The sequence below is a fragment of the Microcaecilia unicolor genome, chromosome 10, assembly GCF_901765095.1.
Source record: "Microcaecilia unicolor chromosome 10, aMicUni1.1, whole genome shotgun sequence".
In the NCBI taxonomy this organism is placed as follows: domain Eukaryota; kingdom Metazoa; phylum Chordata; class Amphibia; order Gymnophiona; family Siphonopidae; genus Microcaecilia; species Microcaecilia unicolor.
Window position 1 is genome coordinate 140,323,799 of NC_044040.1, and position 16,414 is coordinate 140,340,212.

At 44.0% G+C, this 16,414-nt stretch overlaps 1 protein-coding gene across 1 annotated transcript in view; it reads right to left on the reverse strand.

Moving 5' to 3' along the window:
* Positions 1-16,414, reverse strand: part of AGXT (alanine--glyoxylate and serine--pyruvate aminotransferase) — an 88,449-nt gene that overhangs the window by 2,338 nt on the left and 69,697 nt on the right. Inside the window, 3 exon segments of the mRNA XM_030215881.1 lie at positions 6,084-6,179; positions 7,231-7,300; positions 13,196-13,291. Of these exon segments, the coding sequence (XP_030071741.1) occupies positions 6,084-6,179; positions 7,231-7,300; positions 13,196-13,291 (262 nt within the window).

Below are 16,414 nucleotides of genomic sequence, written 5' to 3' on the forward strand. Positions count from 1 at the left end.
CCGGAAGCAAAGTTGGCACTTAGCTGGTTAAAAGCCAATATTCAGCCCTTAACCGCAACCCCCTCCATTTGTGGTTTCCCACCCCACTTTCCTGTTGGACATTGTAGTTCTCCCTCTCTCCCCCCACGGTCTGTTTATTATATTCTCACACTTCCCACAGCCACACCACTTCTTATTATAAGAATGTAAGCCACCCAGACATTTGATGGGTGGGATAAAAGCTCTAAATAAACTTGGATACACTTGAATAAGCATCAGTTGGCGCCCCTCCCCCCGTCTAGCATAAAATACCATAAATAAGTAAATAAATAAATATAAATTTTTAACGTTGAGCACCTGATTATCAAAGTGGACATATTTCAAACACTATAATGAAAATAAAATGATTTTTTTTCTACCTATTTTATCCTAAAGCAAAAAAATAAAAATATATATTTTATTTACAGTTTGTTGTCTCTGGTTTCTGCTTTCCTCATCTTCTTTTCACCGTCTTCCTTTCATCCAGCATGTGTCTTCGCTCTCTCTCTCTCTCTGCCATCAAGTGTCTGCCCTCTCTGCCATCCCTTCCATCCACTGCCTTTCTCTCTGCCCCTTCAATCCACCATTTGCCCTCCCTCTCCCATCCATCCAGGGTCTGCCCTCCCTCTCGCTGCCCCTTCTTTTCGGCCCCCAGTTCCAGCCCCATTATCCCACCTGCCCCTAGTTCCAGCCCAAGCCCACATCTTCCACCTGCCCCTTCAGCCCCCAGTTTCAGCCCCACTATCCCACCAGTCCCCAGTTTCAGCCCCAGCCCTTTTCTCCTACCAGTCCAGAGCTTCAGCCTCCAGCCACTTCTCCCTGTTCCCTTTTCAGTCCGCAGTTTGCACAGTTTCAGCCCCTGACCCTTTTCAGCCCCCCAGTTCCCAAACGTACAAACATTCTATACATGTTATTCCTGGAACCTATGGAACTTTATAAGTCCAAGTGCTTTGAAAATGAGCCCCAATGTAACTTTGTAAGTCTAAGTGGTTTAACAATATGCCTCTAAATCTATAAATAAACACAAACAACAAGAATATTCCATTGTGAATGCCTATAAAATGTATAAGGAAAGCTGAAGGCATGATACTCTTAACAATAAAAACTAAATCCTGCACTCCTATTTTTAGTTCCCTGACTCAATGTCCTCTTCTCAGGAAGGCAGCAGGAAACCAGAGCCATGCTGTATTTATTTATTTATTTATTTATTTATTTTTGAACATTTATACCCCACTTTTCGTGATCCCAGGGCCCATTCAGCTCCCACACCACTAAAATCAAGCCCAGGGATGGAAGTGACGTCCTGTGCCAAATCTACCCATCTCAAGGTACCCATCTGCTACTTGCTTTCAACCCAACCTCACCTTCTCATCGTGACCAATTTATTTCCCTCAGCTATACCTTCAAGGGCATCTAAAATAATAATATTCTCTTTTCTGTACTAAGGTCAAGAAGTAAAAACAAAGTGACCCTATTTTATTGGCTAAATAGAAACATCCCTCAGCTAGCTTTCAAGTACTACAATCCCATTCAGCTGGTGAGGGAGGAAAAAAAGCAAAATCAGTAAAACTTAAAAGGCATTTTTTCAGTAACTTCTTTCTGCTGAAACTTATGAGAGTAACTGCAGAACGTATACACAACCCAATACGATTCTGAACTCTCAAAAAGTTAATTTGCTCTCTACAGAAAAAAATCCCTTTATTTTATTTTGCTACAGATTTCAGTGGGCCATTTACTTAATAAACACAAAGTCGTGTAGCTGTGATCGAGTTCACCTGCAAGCTTACAAGTTCTAAAGTGTACTATATGTTTTGATTTACCTTTGAAATTCTGCCTTATTATAGGGTGGTATCTACTAACAGCGTGCGCAAACGTCGTCGTCACGTCACAAGGGTGTTAAACAACTCACGTTAACAATATTAGCCTTTACTGTTAGTAAATTGCCCACTAGTCCAATAAAAAGAGCTCAGCCACCCCAGATAAGATTTTCCATCACTTCCCACTCAACACGTGCAATCTCTATTCGCCCAGAGGCCGCATACCCCCTTTGTGACCCAGAGGGTGCCCCCTCCATCCCAAGAACCTCTCACTACACCCCCCAACCATCCCAACCCTCCATAAATTCGATAATCCCCACACCGCATAAACAAGGTTTTTCTAGTATAGACAGGCTCCAGAGATCGCCTGCTAACCTCTCGTCTACCGGTTCGGGCGTTCCAGGTAATACACTGGCCCTATGCCTACCTCCCGATCCTACGGTCAGTGTATGACGCCACCACGGTGCACAATCCCACCTCTCTCTTAGCACCTTCTAACCGCAACAGCAATTGGCTCTTTGAACAAATCCACGCCCAAAAGAAGGAGGAGCAATAAGATAAATGAATGGGGTGGGCGGGAACAGATCGAGATTTCTGACGAAGGAGCCCCGCCCCCACGTCTTGGATTGGCCTGGTGAGAGCCGGGGCATCGTAGAGTAAACACAGAGAGATTTTGACTCCCAAACAGTATGGCGGGGCAGCACCGCAGCGGCGCCCTTGAAGGCAGGCGCCCCCCCCCTGCGGTGCTTACCCCACTTACCATGTTGGCACGGCCCTGATAAGCATAACTGCATTAAACATAGTCATATCTTTATGCAGTTCATCGTAGCTGGTTAAGTGCTGATTATCATACTTAACTGGCTATGTTTAGCTGCCCGTGTATGCCTGGTTAGTCAATGCCAGCTCCCATACATGGTCCAGCATTGAATATCCAGGAATAAAGACAAGGCAGGAAGCAAAATGTTGACCATTGCCGGCTGAATTGCGACCCCTAAGCTCCTTAGTTTTGCTGAAAATAGGGCATGATTTTACAAGCCTATCTTTAGAGCCTAAATTTAGGACTTCAGCTTTTTTTTTTTGTTAAACATTAAGCCCTTAGTATATAGTAATTGATTTGTATACTATCACTCCCTTTTCTGCCTGCTGCTCCCTCCTCACAATTACAAGGGGGCTACAAGAAACTAAAAAAGCAGTGAGATACAAAACAAGCTTCTACTGAGGTGTAAGAGAGTCTGTAGGATGCTGCCCTTCCTCTTAAGGATACTCCCTCACAGAGAGCAGAACCACCGTAAGATCCATAGTCTCGCTGAAGGATGAAGTGATACATAGGAGTAGAGCCAGGAGATAGGAAGTATTAAAGCTAGAAAGGACACAGCAAGGAGGTTAGATTGAAAACAAGAGATGGTAGGAGGCTATCTAGCCCATTATATGGGTTGAAGCCAGTAGGCGGAGCTTGCTGGCAGTAGGCAGAGCCTGTCACCACACTAGTTCACCCAAAACAATAGCAAATGCTATTGAAAACAATAGTATAAGATTATTAGAAATAACAGACTGCTTATGCGTGGTCCATCTGTAAAAAGTCAAAAGCTGTTCCAGTTGGATAGGCAGTGCCTTAAAAGGTGGAGGACAAAATACTTTTTTTTTAAACTTATTTGACAGCTTTTTAATTTATTTGGAAACTTCCCATATGTAGATACAAATATCATGAAATAAAAACAGAATATCACTAAAACAGTTTCAAAAATTATTGTAGCTGGTGGAAACAGTACTAATAAAGGCTGTATTTTGTGCTCATTTTTCTACACTGTTATATACAACACATGGCCAAATTTATGTGAGGATATCCTGTTTCCTGATGGGTTTATGTTAACTGTTGTAATCTGCCTTGGGAAGCCTGGTGTTATAAAGATTGGAAGTAAAATTAACCTCTCCTTTCATTAGGGAACATGGAATCACATGTTTACCTCATCTCTTTTGTATACAAATGGATTATTCTTTTTTTTTTAGCATATTTCAGGTACAAGTGGTTTTCATAAGTCAAAATAATAAAAATAAATATTTCTTTCATGCTGATCTCTCATTTGTTTAAACATAACTAAATGGGCTATAAGCCCCTAATGCAGTCCATTGATTGTCCTTGCGATGACTTATACTGTGCCAAAACTGGAAATACAGTGAGACAGAACAATAGAATTCAGTAACATCCAAAACTTATTAATGAACATTATAATTGTGTTTGCATTTGGGTAATAACTGAGAAAATGTTGTTGAAAAATGACTCAAAAAAGAAATAAATATATATCACAGAACTAGAAAATGTTGGCATATTTAGACTGACTCTGGAATTTTGCATGAAGCTAGTAGCTCTGCCCTCATTATTAAATATCTGTCTTTTAAATAGTAGTAATAAACAATATAAAATGCATTTTTATAATATATCACTGTATTCCACAAAGCAAAAGGAGCATGTTCCCACACATCATCTTTCTCTTTTGATCTAGGCATAGGAAAAAAAAAAGATTTTAAATGCTCCCAGGTTTCAACCTAATTCATGTTTTATGTGGGATATAAATGTCATAAATAAGTAAATGAATAGATAGATAGAAACTCTGAATGTTGAGCACCTGATTCTTATAACATGATGTCTGTTTTAGTGGCCCTTTACCAGGAGAAAAAAAAATCTCTGCACGAATATAACACATGCTAGGTGGTCCCTATAACCAGCCTCTCCAAATGACACACTGATTACAATTTATAACAAATTACTACTCTATCTATGAAAAATTATTTTGTACTTCCTCTGTGTACAGCCATAAACTGTCATGTTTGAAAATATATAAGTGAGATTAAATAAAAATGCTATCAATAATAAAGAATGACAACATGAATGCAGCAGCTCATGGGTTTGTTTGCTTTGTTTTGAGTGTAACCTAAGTGACTTCAACTTTTTGATGTCATCATGCCATCTTTTGTTCTCAATCAAACCTCCTTGGGGCACAGCCAGATTAAAGAGGCCCAGAAAGAAGCAACGATGCCCCAGGGCATATGCTTCTTGGTTGCACTACGGACTAGTTTTATGTTGCTTTTGTTTCTTCTACCTGTGATTGGACCAAGGCCCTGATCTACAGCTTTAATCAATGTTATTTTTCATTGTCTCTAACTGCTGTGTGGTTTTGTTTTACTTGGACTCCAGGCTCACCCTCATTTACCTTACCACATGAGGTCTGACTTTCTCAGTGCTCAATTGAAATTTAATGGTTACCATGCTCAGAGCTCAATAGCATCTCTATGCTATTCCTAGAATCCATTTATCAAGAAATGAGGAGTCCCTGTGTACAAAGCTACTGTCAAGGGCAAGGGTTACAGGTAATAGTGTCCTGCTGTGTGCTACTCTATCTCAGTTTATGGCTGTTGGTGGCAGGAAATGATAGATCAGTATCCAGTGCAGTAAACTGCGCTATCCTTTAGCACAGTGGTTTGGCCCTGATTTTCCTGTGCTAATTCTGAAGGATTTTGAAATTCAAGGGAAACTCTGCAATGAGTTTCCCTTTGAAAGTGAACTTGAAATTCCATAGGGAGGCTGGTTACTGCCCTTACTATTCAATGCTGTGAAAATGTGAATGTAATCTTTGAGATTAATGATATGTAGAAATGTGAAATACTCTGCATTGGAGGAGAGGGAAATGATTGCACAGAGGAACAGCAGAGAATGCAATGGCTCTGTTAGCAACCGAGAACCAGTGGTCATATTCAGACCATTGCATGAGACAGGCAAACTACATTCAGTATAGTCCAGGGTGTTAAATCGGGAAGGGTGCTGAGAAAGAAATGTGGTATCCCACTGTTACAGGCAGTTTTCCCACCCGTGGTCCATGCAGTTCACACATTAGCTATTTAAACCTTACAGTGCTTTGTAGATAAAGAGTAAAGCATGGTTCAAAGAGCTGATCGGTGAACTACCCAGCTGCACTGTAATGTGAGTGAGCAGATTCCCATGGCAAGAGGAACAGTCAGGTATGAAGCAGAGAGCTGCGCGGGGACTAGGGGATTGGGAAGAAAGAGTAGGGTCTCCCAGGGTTGTCAGCAGCAAGCTCCAGATAGGGTGCACTGAGTGGAAAAAGAGAGTTCCCACACTGGAATATCAGAGCAAACCTCCCTTCTGGATATTGTCTACTCAGTGATGGTCCTAGTTTGTTTTACTGTTATTCCTGTTTCTCTTCTGGGAACAACGTGGTTTGTAAATGATACCTGGTCCTTCACATAAAGTTTGAGGCCCAGTTTCTCCAGGCCCTGGTATAAGTACGAAGCATTATCCTTGTGAAGCTGCCAAGACTTTTCAAGACCCTGTGCAGAGAAACAAGTGTTTAGATAGATACCATAGACTGAGATTTGGATATTAGTATCAGTAGCAGCTGGATACTTCTATGATAACGAATAAAGAATTCTATTCTTAATAACAAAGACTAGTTAAAAGATCTGCCCCCAGATATTCAGCCAGCGTGGTCAGTGTGGTCAGCTGCCGCTGGCGGCGCTAAACCCAAAATATCCGGTTTCAGTTTTGTTATTCAGTTGATATTCAGCACTAACCGGTTAAGTGCTTGCCCCCCCCACCAATATTCAAAAACTTAACTGGCTATCCAGTGATATTCAACAAGGGATAACTGGATATCCCCCGCTGAGTATTCCCAGGTAGAGGCTAGGAGATAACCGGCTATATTGTGCAATATAGCTGACCATCCCAGAATATTCTGCGCATGGCTGGCTATTGTAAGCAGCCAAATTGGGTCGCGTAAATAACTGGAATATCTTTGGCCGGTTTAAATGTAACTGGCTATAGCCAAATATTAACTTAGCTGGTTATGTTTAAACCAGCCAAAAATAAACCGGATATTCAATGCCGGTCACTGGAAACAGCCTGACATTGAATATCCGGGCTGACCGTCGACTGCGGGGAGTTAGCCGGGCTCCCTCTTGTGGTCTGAATATTGGCCCCTGCTATTTATGCGGCCTGTCTTGACTGCTAAACTTAGCCGGTTAGCGCTTGAATATTCGTGTTTAACCATCTAAGTCGTGCGAGATAGCTGGTTAGCGGCTAGCTGCTAAGCCTTAATATTCAATGGAAATAACCGGCTATCTCACACTGAATATTAGCAGTTAGCTAGCTATGTGCTATTAAACTGGCCAGAAGTCGTTCTTGGCCGGTTAGTGCTGAATATCAGGCCCCTGATCTTTACCTTCACTCCTTCCTCTCCACATCTGCTTCTCCTTTTATGCTAATCTCCCAATTTAATCTAATTATTTTTTCTTTTTCTTAATTGCTTATAATTCTATTTCCCTTACAACTTTTTTCTTTCTCCCTGTTTTTTAAAGTATTCTATGTTCCAGAACCACCTACCTGCTCAGCTAAAATGGCCAAGCTCTCTCTCAGGCTGAAGAAGTTAGTGACAGGTCCAGTGTGGTGGTATCTGTGAAATACACATATAGAGCATCACAGGACTAATCAGAGCTTTAGAAAGCTTGCAGCAGTGAGCTTATTGGGATGTGTGTTCATTTAAAATGACATGGGAAATGATTTCCCCTGATGTTTCATGTCATTTTTAGGCTAAAATGACAGGAAAAAGTTGAATTTTTTTCTGTGTTGAAAATACTATGGACTCTTTGGAAAGAGTGAGCACCCTTCACAAAAGAGTATGGGAAAGTACACAGGAAGCTCATTTTTGGAATTTGCACCCCTAGTCATTTATAATATCCTTTCTCTCATACCTCTTTTATCCCATTTACTCCTTGTTCATTTGTCCTACCACATACCTCCTTTGTTGATTCTGATACTACAAATTGTATTCTCTTGTTACTATGTAAGCCGCATTGAGCCTGCGATGAGCGGGAAAGCGCGGGGTACAAATGTAATAAATAAATAAATAAATAATTTATGGATCAAACATTTATAATATATGGATCAAACAGCAAGCATAGTTAATTACTGGAAACAGGAGCGGACTGACCATATGGGCAACCGGGCAGTGCCCGAGGGTCCAGAGGCTCTCTCCACCCCCGTAAACTTCAGCCCCCCCCCCCCATCCCACCTTAAAGGGCCCTGGTGGTCTAGTGGCTTCTTCAGGAGCAGGAAAAATCCCCACCCTTTCCTGCGCACTGCAGCTACTCTGCCCGGCACCGCTGCATTTTCAAAATGGCTGCTAAGACTTCCTTGCCGCAGACTGCTCAGACCCATGAGGCTACCGCAGGAAGTCTCAGCAGGCATTTTGGAAACACAGCAACACTGGGCAGAGTAGCGGCAGTGGACAGAAAAGAGTGGGGATCTTTCCTGCCCCCAAAGAGGCTACTAGACCATCAGGGTCCTTCAGGTTAGGACTGGGGAGGGCACATTAGTGTGCAGGGTACGGGGGGGGGGGGGGGGGGACAGTGATGTGTGGATGGGGATCGCAGGCAGTGTCTGGGGGGGCCCAATGACCGTTACTGCCCAGGGGCCAAGAGCACTGCCAGTCCGTCCCTGACTGGAAAAGACTGACACTATGTCCAGTTCTATAAAGGGTTTGCATCTTTATAGAATCACATTTAGCACCGATTCCCTGCACCTTAACTTTGGGCACCAGACTTACACCTGCTGAAATCTGGTGTAAATGCTGGTACCCAAGTTATGACAGTGATCCATTATTCAGTAAAAACATACGCAACATTTCGAAACACCCCTAACATGCCTATGCCCCTCCTATGTCCATACCCCCTTCTGAGTTGTCTGCTATGGGATTTGGGCATCCAGCGTTATAGACTAGTGTGCATCCAGATGCATGCACAAATCCCAATTAGTGCCAATTAACACTAATAATTGGTTGTTAGCATCCATTGCTTGTTAATGGCTAGTTAGCCAATTAAGTTGGGTGTGCATCTCAGGAGCACACCCAAAGCTGGGCCCCATATATAGGATCCCGGGTATAAGGGCAAATCTATAATTTGGTGCCCAAATTTATGCATCCCTTGTGCATATAAATCTAGAATATACTAGCACATATGAGTGAAAGTGCCAGCTCCTGCCGCCTCCCTTGGCCGTTCCCGCGGCGCCGCACATTTAAAAAACCGGCGAAGCAGCGTCGCAGGCAGCGCCTCGTGCCCTGCTTGTAAAAAAAAAATCAAATCTCCTTCCCCTCCTCGTCTTGACGTCGACTCGGGCCTTCCAATCAATTTGATTGGAAGGCCCGAGTTGACGTCAAGACGTCAAGACGAGGAGAAGGAGGAAGGAGATTTGATTTTTTTTTTACAAGCAGGGCACGAGGCGCTGCCTGCGACGCTGCTTCGCTGGTTTTAACGGGACTGAGGTGGGGAAGGAGAGGGGCGAAAGGGACTCGGGTGGGGGTGTTCAGAGGGGAAAAAGGGAGGGGAGAAGGGGACTGGGGTGGGGATCTCAGACAGGGGAGGGGGAGGGGAGAAGGGGACTGGGGTGGGGATCTCAGAGGGGAGAAGGGGACTGGGGTGGGGATCTTAGAGGGGAGAAGGGGACTGGGATGGGGGTGTTCAGAGGAGAGAAGGGGACTGGGGTGGGGGTCTCAGACAGGAGAAGGGGAGTGGAGAAGGGGACTGGGGTGGGGGTGTTCAGAGGGGAGAAGGGGGCTGGAACTGGGGGCTGAAAAAAGGGGCAGAGAGAGAGAGGGGACAGATCCTAGATGGAAGGGGGTGCGAGAGGGAGGGCAGACCCTGGATGGATAGGAGAGGGAGGGCAAATGGTGGATTGAAGGGGCAGAGAGAAAAGGCAGGCAGTGGATGGAAGGGACGGCAGAGAGGGCAGACACTGGATGGCAGAGAGAGAGAGAGAGTGAGGACAGATGCTGGATGGAAGGAAGACGGTGAAAAGAAGATGAGGAAAGCAGAAACCAGAGACAACAAACTGTAAATAAAATATATTTTTTTATTTTTTTTGCTTTAGGATAAAGTATTGTAGATGTGTTAAATGTTTATAATAGAACATGTAAATAAGGTAATCTTTTTATTGGACTAATTTTAATACATTTTGACTAACTTTCGGAGAACAAAACCCCCTTCCTCAGGTCAGGATAGGATACTGAAACAGCACTATACTGTACTGACCCGAGGACGGAGGTTTTGGCCTCTGAAAGCTAAATGTATTAGTCCAATAAAATGGTATTATTTTACTTTCTATATTTGTTTTATTTCTATTTGTTAATTTGTAAAGTGGTGATTGGTACTTGTTAGGTTTTTTTTTTCAAATTTACATCTGCTGTCTTTATATTTTGCACAGTACTAGGGGACAGTTTCTGTTTCTGTGGTGTTGCATTGTATGCAGAGTCTGGCATTGGGGGTTCAGTTTAATTTTTGTCTAAATAGAAAGTTTATGATTACTTATTCTATAGTGGATTGGGGTGTATCTGTGTTTGTGAAAAAAACATGGCTTTCAGTTGGCATTGACTGTGCAGGATCTACGATCTGTACTATTCTGTCTGGTTTCGTTTTACAATAGGTGAATTGATGTTCTAGTGCTCACTGTAGTGTTTAAGATGCTTTCCTTTTCCTTGTGTGACTCGTAGAAATGACTGCTTATGGTATGGTAGAATTGCTCTATAGGTCCTGAGTGTTTTGTATTCTCGGCATGCCTAGTACTGGATTTGGGGGGGGGGGGGTGTTAAAAAATGACCGGCCCCGGGTGTCAACTACCCTAGGTACGCCACTGACTCTCCCCATTTCTCTTCTCCTCTCTCCAGTGCCGTAGCGAGGGCTAATGGCACCCGGGGCGGGTTGCCGCTGCGCACCCCCCCCCCCCGGGTGCAGAATGGCACAACCCCCTCCCTCTGCAGCGCCCCCACGGACCACATTCTTACCTGCGGGAGGGCTGATCCGCCCCGAGTGCACGTCACTCAGAGCTGGGTCGGCCCCGCTGGTTCCCTGCTCTCTCTGCCCTGGAACAGGAAGTAACCTGTTCCGGGGCAGAGAGAGCAGGGAACCAGCGGGGCCGGCACCCCCCGAGCGCGTGCACCCGGGGCGGACCGCCCCTCCCGTCCCCCCCTTCCTACGCCACTGCCTCTCTCCTATACTTCTCCCCTCCCCATATTCTCATACTCATTATTCTTAAACAGCTCATCAACTAGAGGAGAGAGAGCAAAGCAGCCAAACTAGGGAAAGAAGGACAAGGAGGCAAAAGGTAAGCAGTATGTTTTTAAAGGGAGACACTGCCTTCTTCACTTTGGAAACTTTTGTGATTTGACTAGGGCTTGGAAGTGGCTTTAACCCCAATGACCCATTAGTGGGAACACAACCTAGAAAAGCTATATGTTAAGTAATTATCTGCATGATCTCTAGAAGAACTCTGATCTTCCAGCAAAGTAGAAAGTCGGCCTCTACTGTACTTCACAGGAGTCCACATACATTATTGGGCTCATTTTTGAAAGAGAAGGACGTCCATCTTTCAACATAAATCGGAAAATGGACATCATTCTCCCAGGGATGTCCAAATCAGTATAATCAAAACCCGATTTAGGACGTCTTCAACTGCATTCCGTTGCAAAGACGGCCAAAGTTCAAGGGGGCGTGTCAGAGGCATAGCAAAGGCGGGACTTGGGCGTGCCTAACACTTGGACGTCCTTCACCCATAATTGAAAAAAGCAAGGATGTCCCTGACGAACACTTGGACGTTTTCACCCGGACCTGTTTTTCTTTACGACTGAGGCACAAAAAGGTGCCCAAAATGACCAGATGACCACCGAAGGGAATCGGGGATGACCTCCCCTTACTCTCCCCGTGGTCACTAACCCATTCCCACCCCTCAAAAAACATCTTTAAAAATATGTCATGCTAGCCTCAGATGTCATACTCAGGTCCATGACAGCGCATGCAGGTCCCTGGAACAGTTTTAGTGGGTGCAGTGCACTTCAGACAGGCAGACCCAGACCCATCCCCCCTACCTGTTCCGTTTGTGGAGGAAACAGCGAGCCCTCCAAAACCCATCATAAACCCACTGAACCCACATGTAGGTGCCCCTCTTCACCCGTAAGGTCTATGGTAGTGGTGTACAGTTGTGAGTAGTGGGTTTGGGGGGGGGGATTGGGATAGCTCAGAACACAAGGTAAGGGAGCTATGTACCTGGGAGCAATTTATGAAGTCCACTGCAGTGCCCCCTAGGGTGCCTGGTTGGTGTCCTGGCATGTCAGGGGGACCAGTGCACTACAAATGCTGGCTCCACCCATGATAAAATGGCTTGCATTTGGTCATTTTTGACATGGACGTCTTTGGTTTCGAAAATCGCCGAAAATCAGAAACATCCATGTCTAAGGACACCCAAATCTAGGGATGGCGAAATTTAAGGATTTGGATGTCCCTGATGGTATTTTTGAAACAAAAGATGGATATTCATCTTGTTTCAAAAATATGGGTTTCCCTGCCCCTGGATTTCACCATTTTGCAAAGACGTCCAAATCGCAACTTGGACGTCCCTTTCAAAAATGCCTCTCTATGTCTCGGCTGAGATTTCTGTTGAAGGTTGTAGGTGTTTGGCTTGAGGGAGACATCTGGGATTCTGGTAAAGGTTAGCTAGTATGACTTGGTGTTGGATTTAGGTAAATAGAAAATGTGGATTCAAAGGGTGGCAGCTTGAAGGTTAAACATTCTTGTGAATTGACATTAGGCCACTGTGATCCATAAGAAGGTACATAAATCCTGGTAAAATCCAGCCATTTGTATTTCTCAGGTAAAAAAAAATGCCTTTCTGATAGAACAAATACCTTTATCAGTACCTATCAATTAGCATCTAACATCTTCAGCGTAGAAACAGAAAGTGACTTAATGTGTTTCATTTGAACTTCAGCAGAGGTAGATACCCTTCTTTGTAATACTGGGATGTGAAGACAGACACAAGCAGTTTTATTTGTGCAAGGTTTGTGAACTCCGGGTTGGGTTACATTTATGATTAAAATGAGTAAAGTTTAATTGGAGGAATCAGAGAAGTTAAGTTTATGCTAGAAGTTACATTTAGGCTATGGCTTAGAATATGCTCAGCACCCTGGAGAGGGGTAAACATATACCGGATGATATTCAAAGCAACTTAAGCAGGCAGAAGAGACTAGGGCCTGCTTAAATCACTCCTGGCTGCCAAACTGCTGACATTCAGTGGCTTTTAACTGGGCAGTGTCGCCGAATATCGGCTCTGACCAGTCCCCCCAAACAGAGGTCATGTCAGGGCTGGTAAAGGGAGCGGTGTTGGTGTTGGGGTTATGCAGTTGCTGGCAATATTCAGTGCCAGGACACACATAACTAACTTGAATATCTACCCCATGGTTTCTGAGTTGGACATTAAATAGCAAGGTCTGTTTGTTAGTAAAATTCCAGGAGAAAGAGCTCACACTCTTGGTTTATCATCACAGCCCCAGTAATTCGCTAACCAGCCCATATCCACATAGAGAGAAGGTGGTTTTGTTTTCCGTGTAAAGATCTTCTTCCTAGGATATGAAAAACACAAGTCATCTTTATAAGTTATTACGAATGGTCAGATGGTCAATATTTTATTTGTCTTATCTGTGAGATTCAGGTCACAATGACATCCAATTCCTGGCAGCAATATGCAGTTATCAGCAGAGTTTCTCCGGAAAATATTATTCATTCAATTCATTAATCACTTCCCTTAGAAACCCAAAGCAATTTAGAATACAAAATACTCACCACTCCTGCCCACCCAACCTATTGCAAAATCACAAAAACTCACATTCTAATTAACATGCACACGTTCCTAACTAGGTTATTTTTAACAATGCGAACCCATCAGCAAACAGATCCTTAGCTTCAACTAATACCCAACAATCATGGCAGCAATGCCATTTATACCATGAATGCTTGCGTAAACAACCACAACTTCATTAAGGGGCCCTTTTACAAAGTACCGCCAGGCTACCGCAGCAGCTCAGCGTAGTTCCCTCCCCCTGTGCACGCCATTTCTGGTGCTGCAAGAATATTTACATTTTTGTAGCGCCAGTGTGTACTCAGAAGTAATTGGGCAGTGCCATGTACTGCCCAGTTACTGCCAGGTTAGCACGAGAGCCCTTACCGCCATCTCAATGGGTGGCGGTAAGTGCTTCTTCTCAACATGGCCACGTGGCAAGTGCTTCACTTGACGCATGACCATTTCTTTAAAAAAACCCAAAGACCTGCCTTTTACCCACTGCGGTAAAAGGGTGCCTCGGCACACATCAAAATCATGCGCCGACACCAGCGCAGACCCCTTTTGCCGCAGCTTCGTAAAAGGACCCCTAAATGACAGAACTGTAGATACAACAAAGGTGAATATTTTCAGGGACGGCATACCACCAAGAACTCCCTAAAATAAAAGAAAGCTTAATCCTCTCATCCTCTCGATTAACAAGGCTAGCTTAAGGGATGAACCAGTGAGACACTGGCTCAGGGCGCCCAAATGTAAGTGCCAAAATCCAACTTCAACAGCTTGCCCTTCACAGCAGTGAGAGCACATTTCTTTCCTCCTGCTGCTATGCTGCTCTTACATTTCCTGTGCCATTAGCCATGTAGAAATTTTGAAATGGAAGAAAAGACAATGCTTGTTTCTTGACAGAAATAAAAAGGGATAAGGAATGATTTACATTTCCTGTGTGAATATGTGTGGGGTCTGTAAGTGTGTGCGCATATATCTCCGTTCATTGTGGTGTATGTGTGAGGCATGTGTTGTGTCTGTGGGTGAGGTAGTATGAGTGGCGGGCACTTGTGGAGTGGTAATTTAGGGGATGGGGAGGTTTGAATCTGAGTCCCTGACCTACCACCCCATGATTGTACCTCCAACCCCTTAAGCATACCCCCCAATCAGATTCGCTTTTCTATTTGTTAATTTGTAACGTAGTGATGTAAATATGTCAGTATTTGAAATTTACATCTACTATATTTATATTTTGCACAGTACAGGGAAACATGCATCACTGTTTCTCTTTCTCTGGTGTTTCCCTGTATACAGAGTCTCACTTCTTGGAGGTTCAGTTTAATGTTTCTCTACATATTTTTATTTTTAAGTTGTGGTTACTTAGTCTTATTCTATTCTAGGTGAGGGTTTATCTTTATTCTGTGAGTATGAAAGACAGGGTCTTCTGTTATCATTAACTGTGCAGGATCGATCTGTACTAATCTGGCTAGTTTAGTTTTCCAATAGGTGCATTGATGTTCTAGAGTCCCTGCAATGTTTATGGTGCTGGCTTTTCCTATGTAGGTCCTTGCTGGGTGACTCGTGGTACTACTGCTATTATGGTATTGTAGAATAGCTCTGTAGTTCCTGAGTGGCATTTGAAATGTTTTGTTCCGAGAGAAAAGGACATTTCTCTCATAAGTGAACACTATTTTGCTTTGTGCTTTGGGAACTTAAAGTCTGGGGTTTAAAGGAGGAATTGTAGGTTAGTGTTAGGCAAAATAAAAATATAAAAAGCAATTTTATCAACTAATCTCCATAGTCTTTTCTACTTAGTTTTAAAAACTTTGTACCATGGTATTGACAGATAGAATCTAGCAGGCATCTAAGAAGGAAACACTAAATAAATCATACAATATACTATATTAACTAAAAGACACTTATTAAGCTAATATCCTTAATACTGTAGCAAGTTTTAAATTATTGAAAAACTCAAAAACACTAAGATGGAGTCAGCAGTCCAGCAGTGAGAGGGGTGCTATCCAGTCTTTTGCATTGAGTGTCACATGTATGATTATCTCCCAGTTGGTGAGATGTCATATGTGTGTGCCCGATGCAAAGAGCTCCTAGCTCTCAGAGAACATGTCCGTTCTCTTGAGGCTAGAGTAGCAGACTTGGTGGAGCTGAGGGAGACAGAGAGGTACATAGATGAGACCTACAGGGATGTTGTAGAGAAGTCCCACCTCCAGTCTGATAGCCCCTGTGCTACCGTGGAGGAGGGAGGTCTCCTAGAAGGAGAGCATCACCCTGGTGAAGTAGGAAGTACTCCTGTAGCCAGGACCTGCCCACCAGGGGATGTACTATCCTCTTGCACCGAGGATATGTCTCCAAGTGCTGCCCGGGAGGGAAGGGTTAGGACAGCTTTCCTCTCTGAGCACACCACACACACCTTCATCCACACTCTTATTACCTCTCGCCTAGATTACTGCAAGCTGCTCCTCACTGGCCTCCCACTTAGCCATCTATCCCCCCTTCAATCTGTTCAGAATTCGGCGGCACGTCTTATTTTCCGCCAGAGCCGATATGTTCACATCAGCCCTCTCCTGAAGTCACTTCACTGGCTTCCGATCCGTTACCGCATACAATTCAAGCTTTAACTACTAACATACAAATGCTCTCACTCTGCTGCCCCTCCTTACCTCTCCACCCTCATCTCCCCCTACATTCCTACCCAGAACCTCCGCTCACTGGACAAATCCCTCCTTTCTGCTCCCTTCTTCACCTCCGGTAACTCCAGACCCCGCCCTTTCTGCCTCGCTTCACCCTTTGCCTGGAATAGACTTCCTGAACTGATATGTCAGGCCCCATCCATACCCATCTTCAAATCCTTGCTCAAAGCCCATCTTTTCGACTCTGCTTTTGGCACTTAACCTAACCATTACTC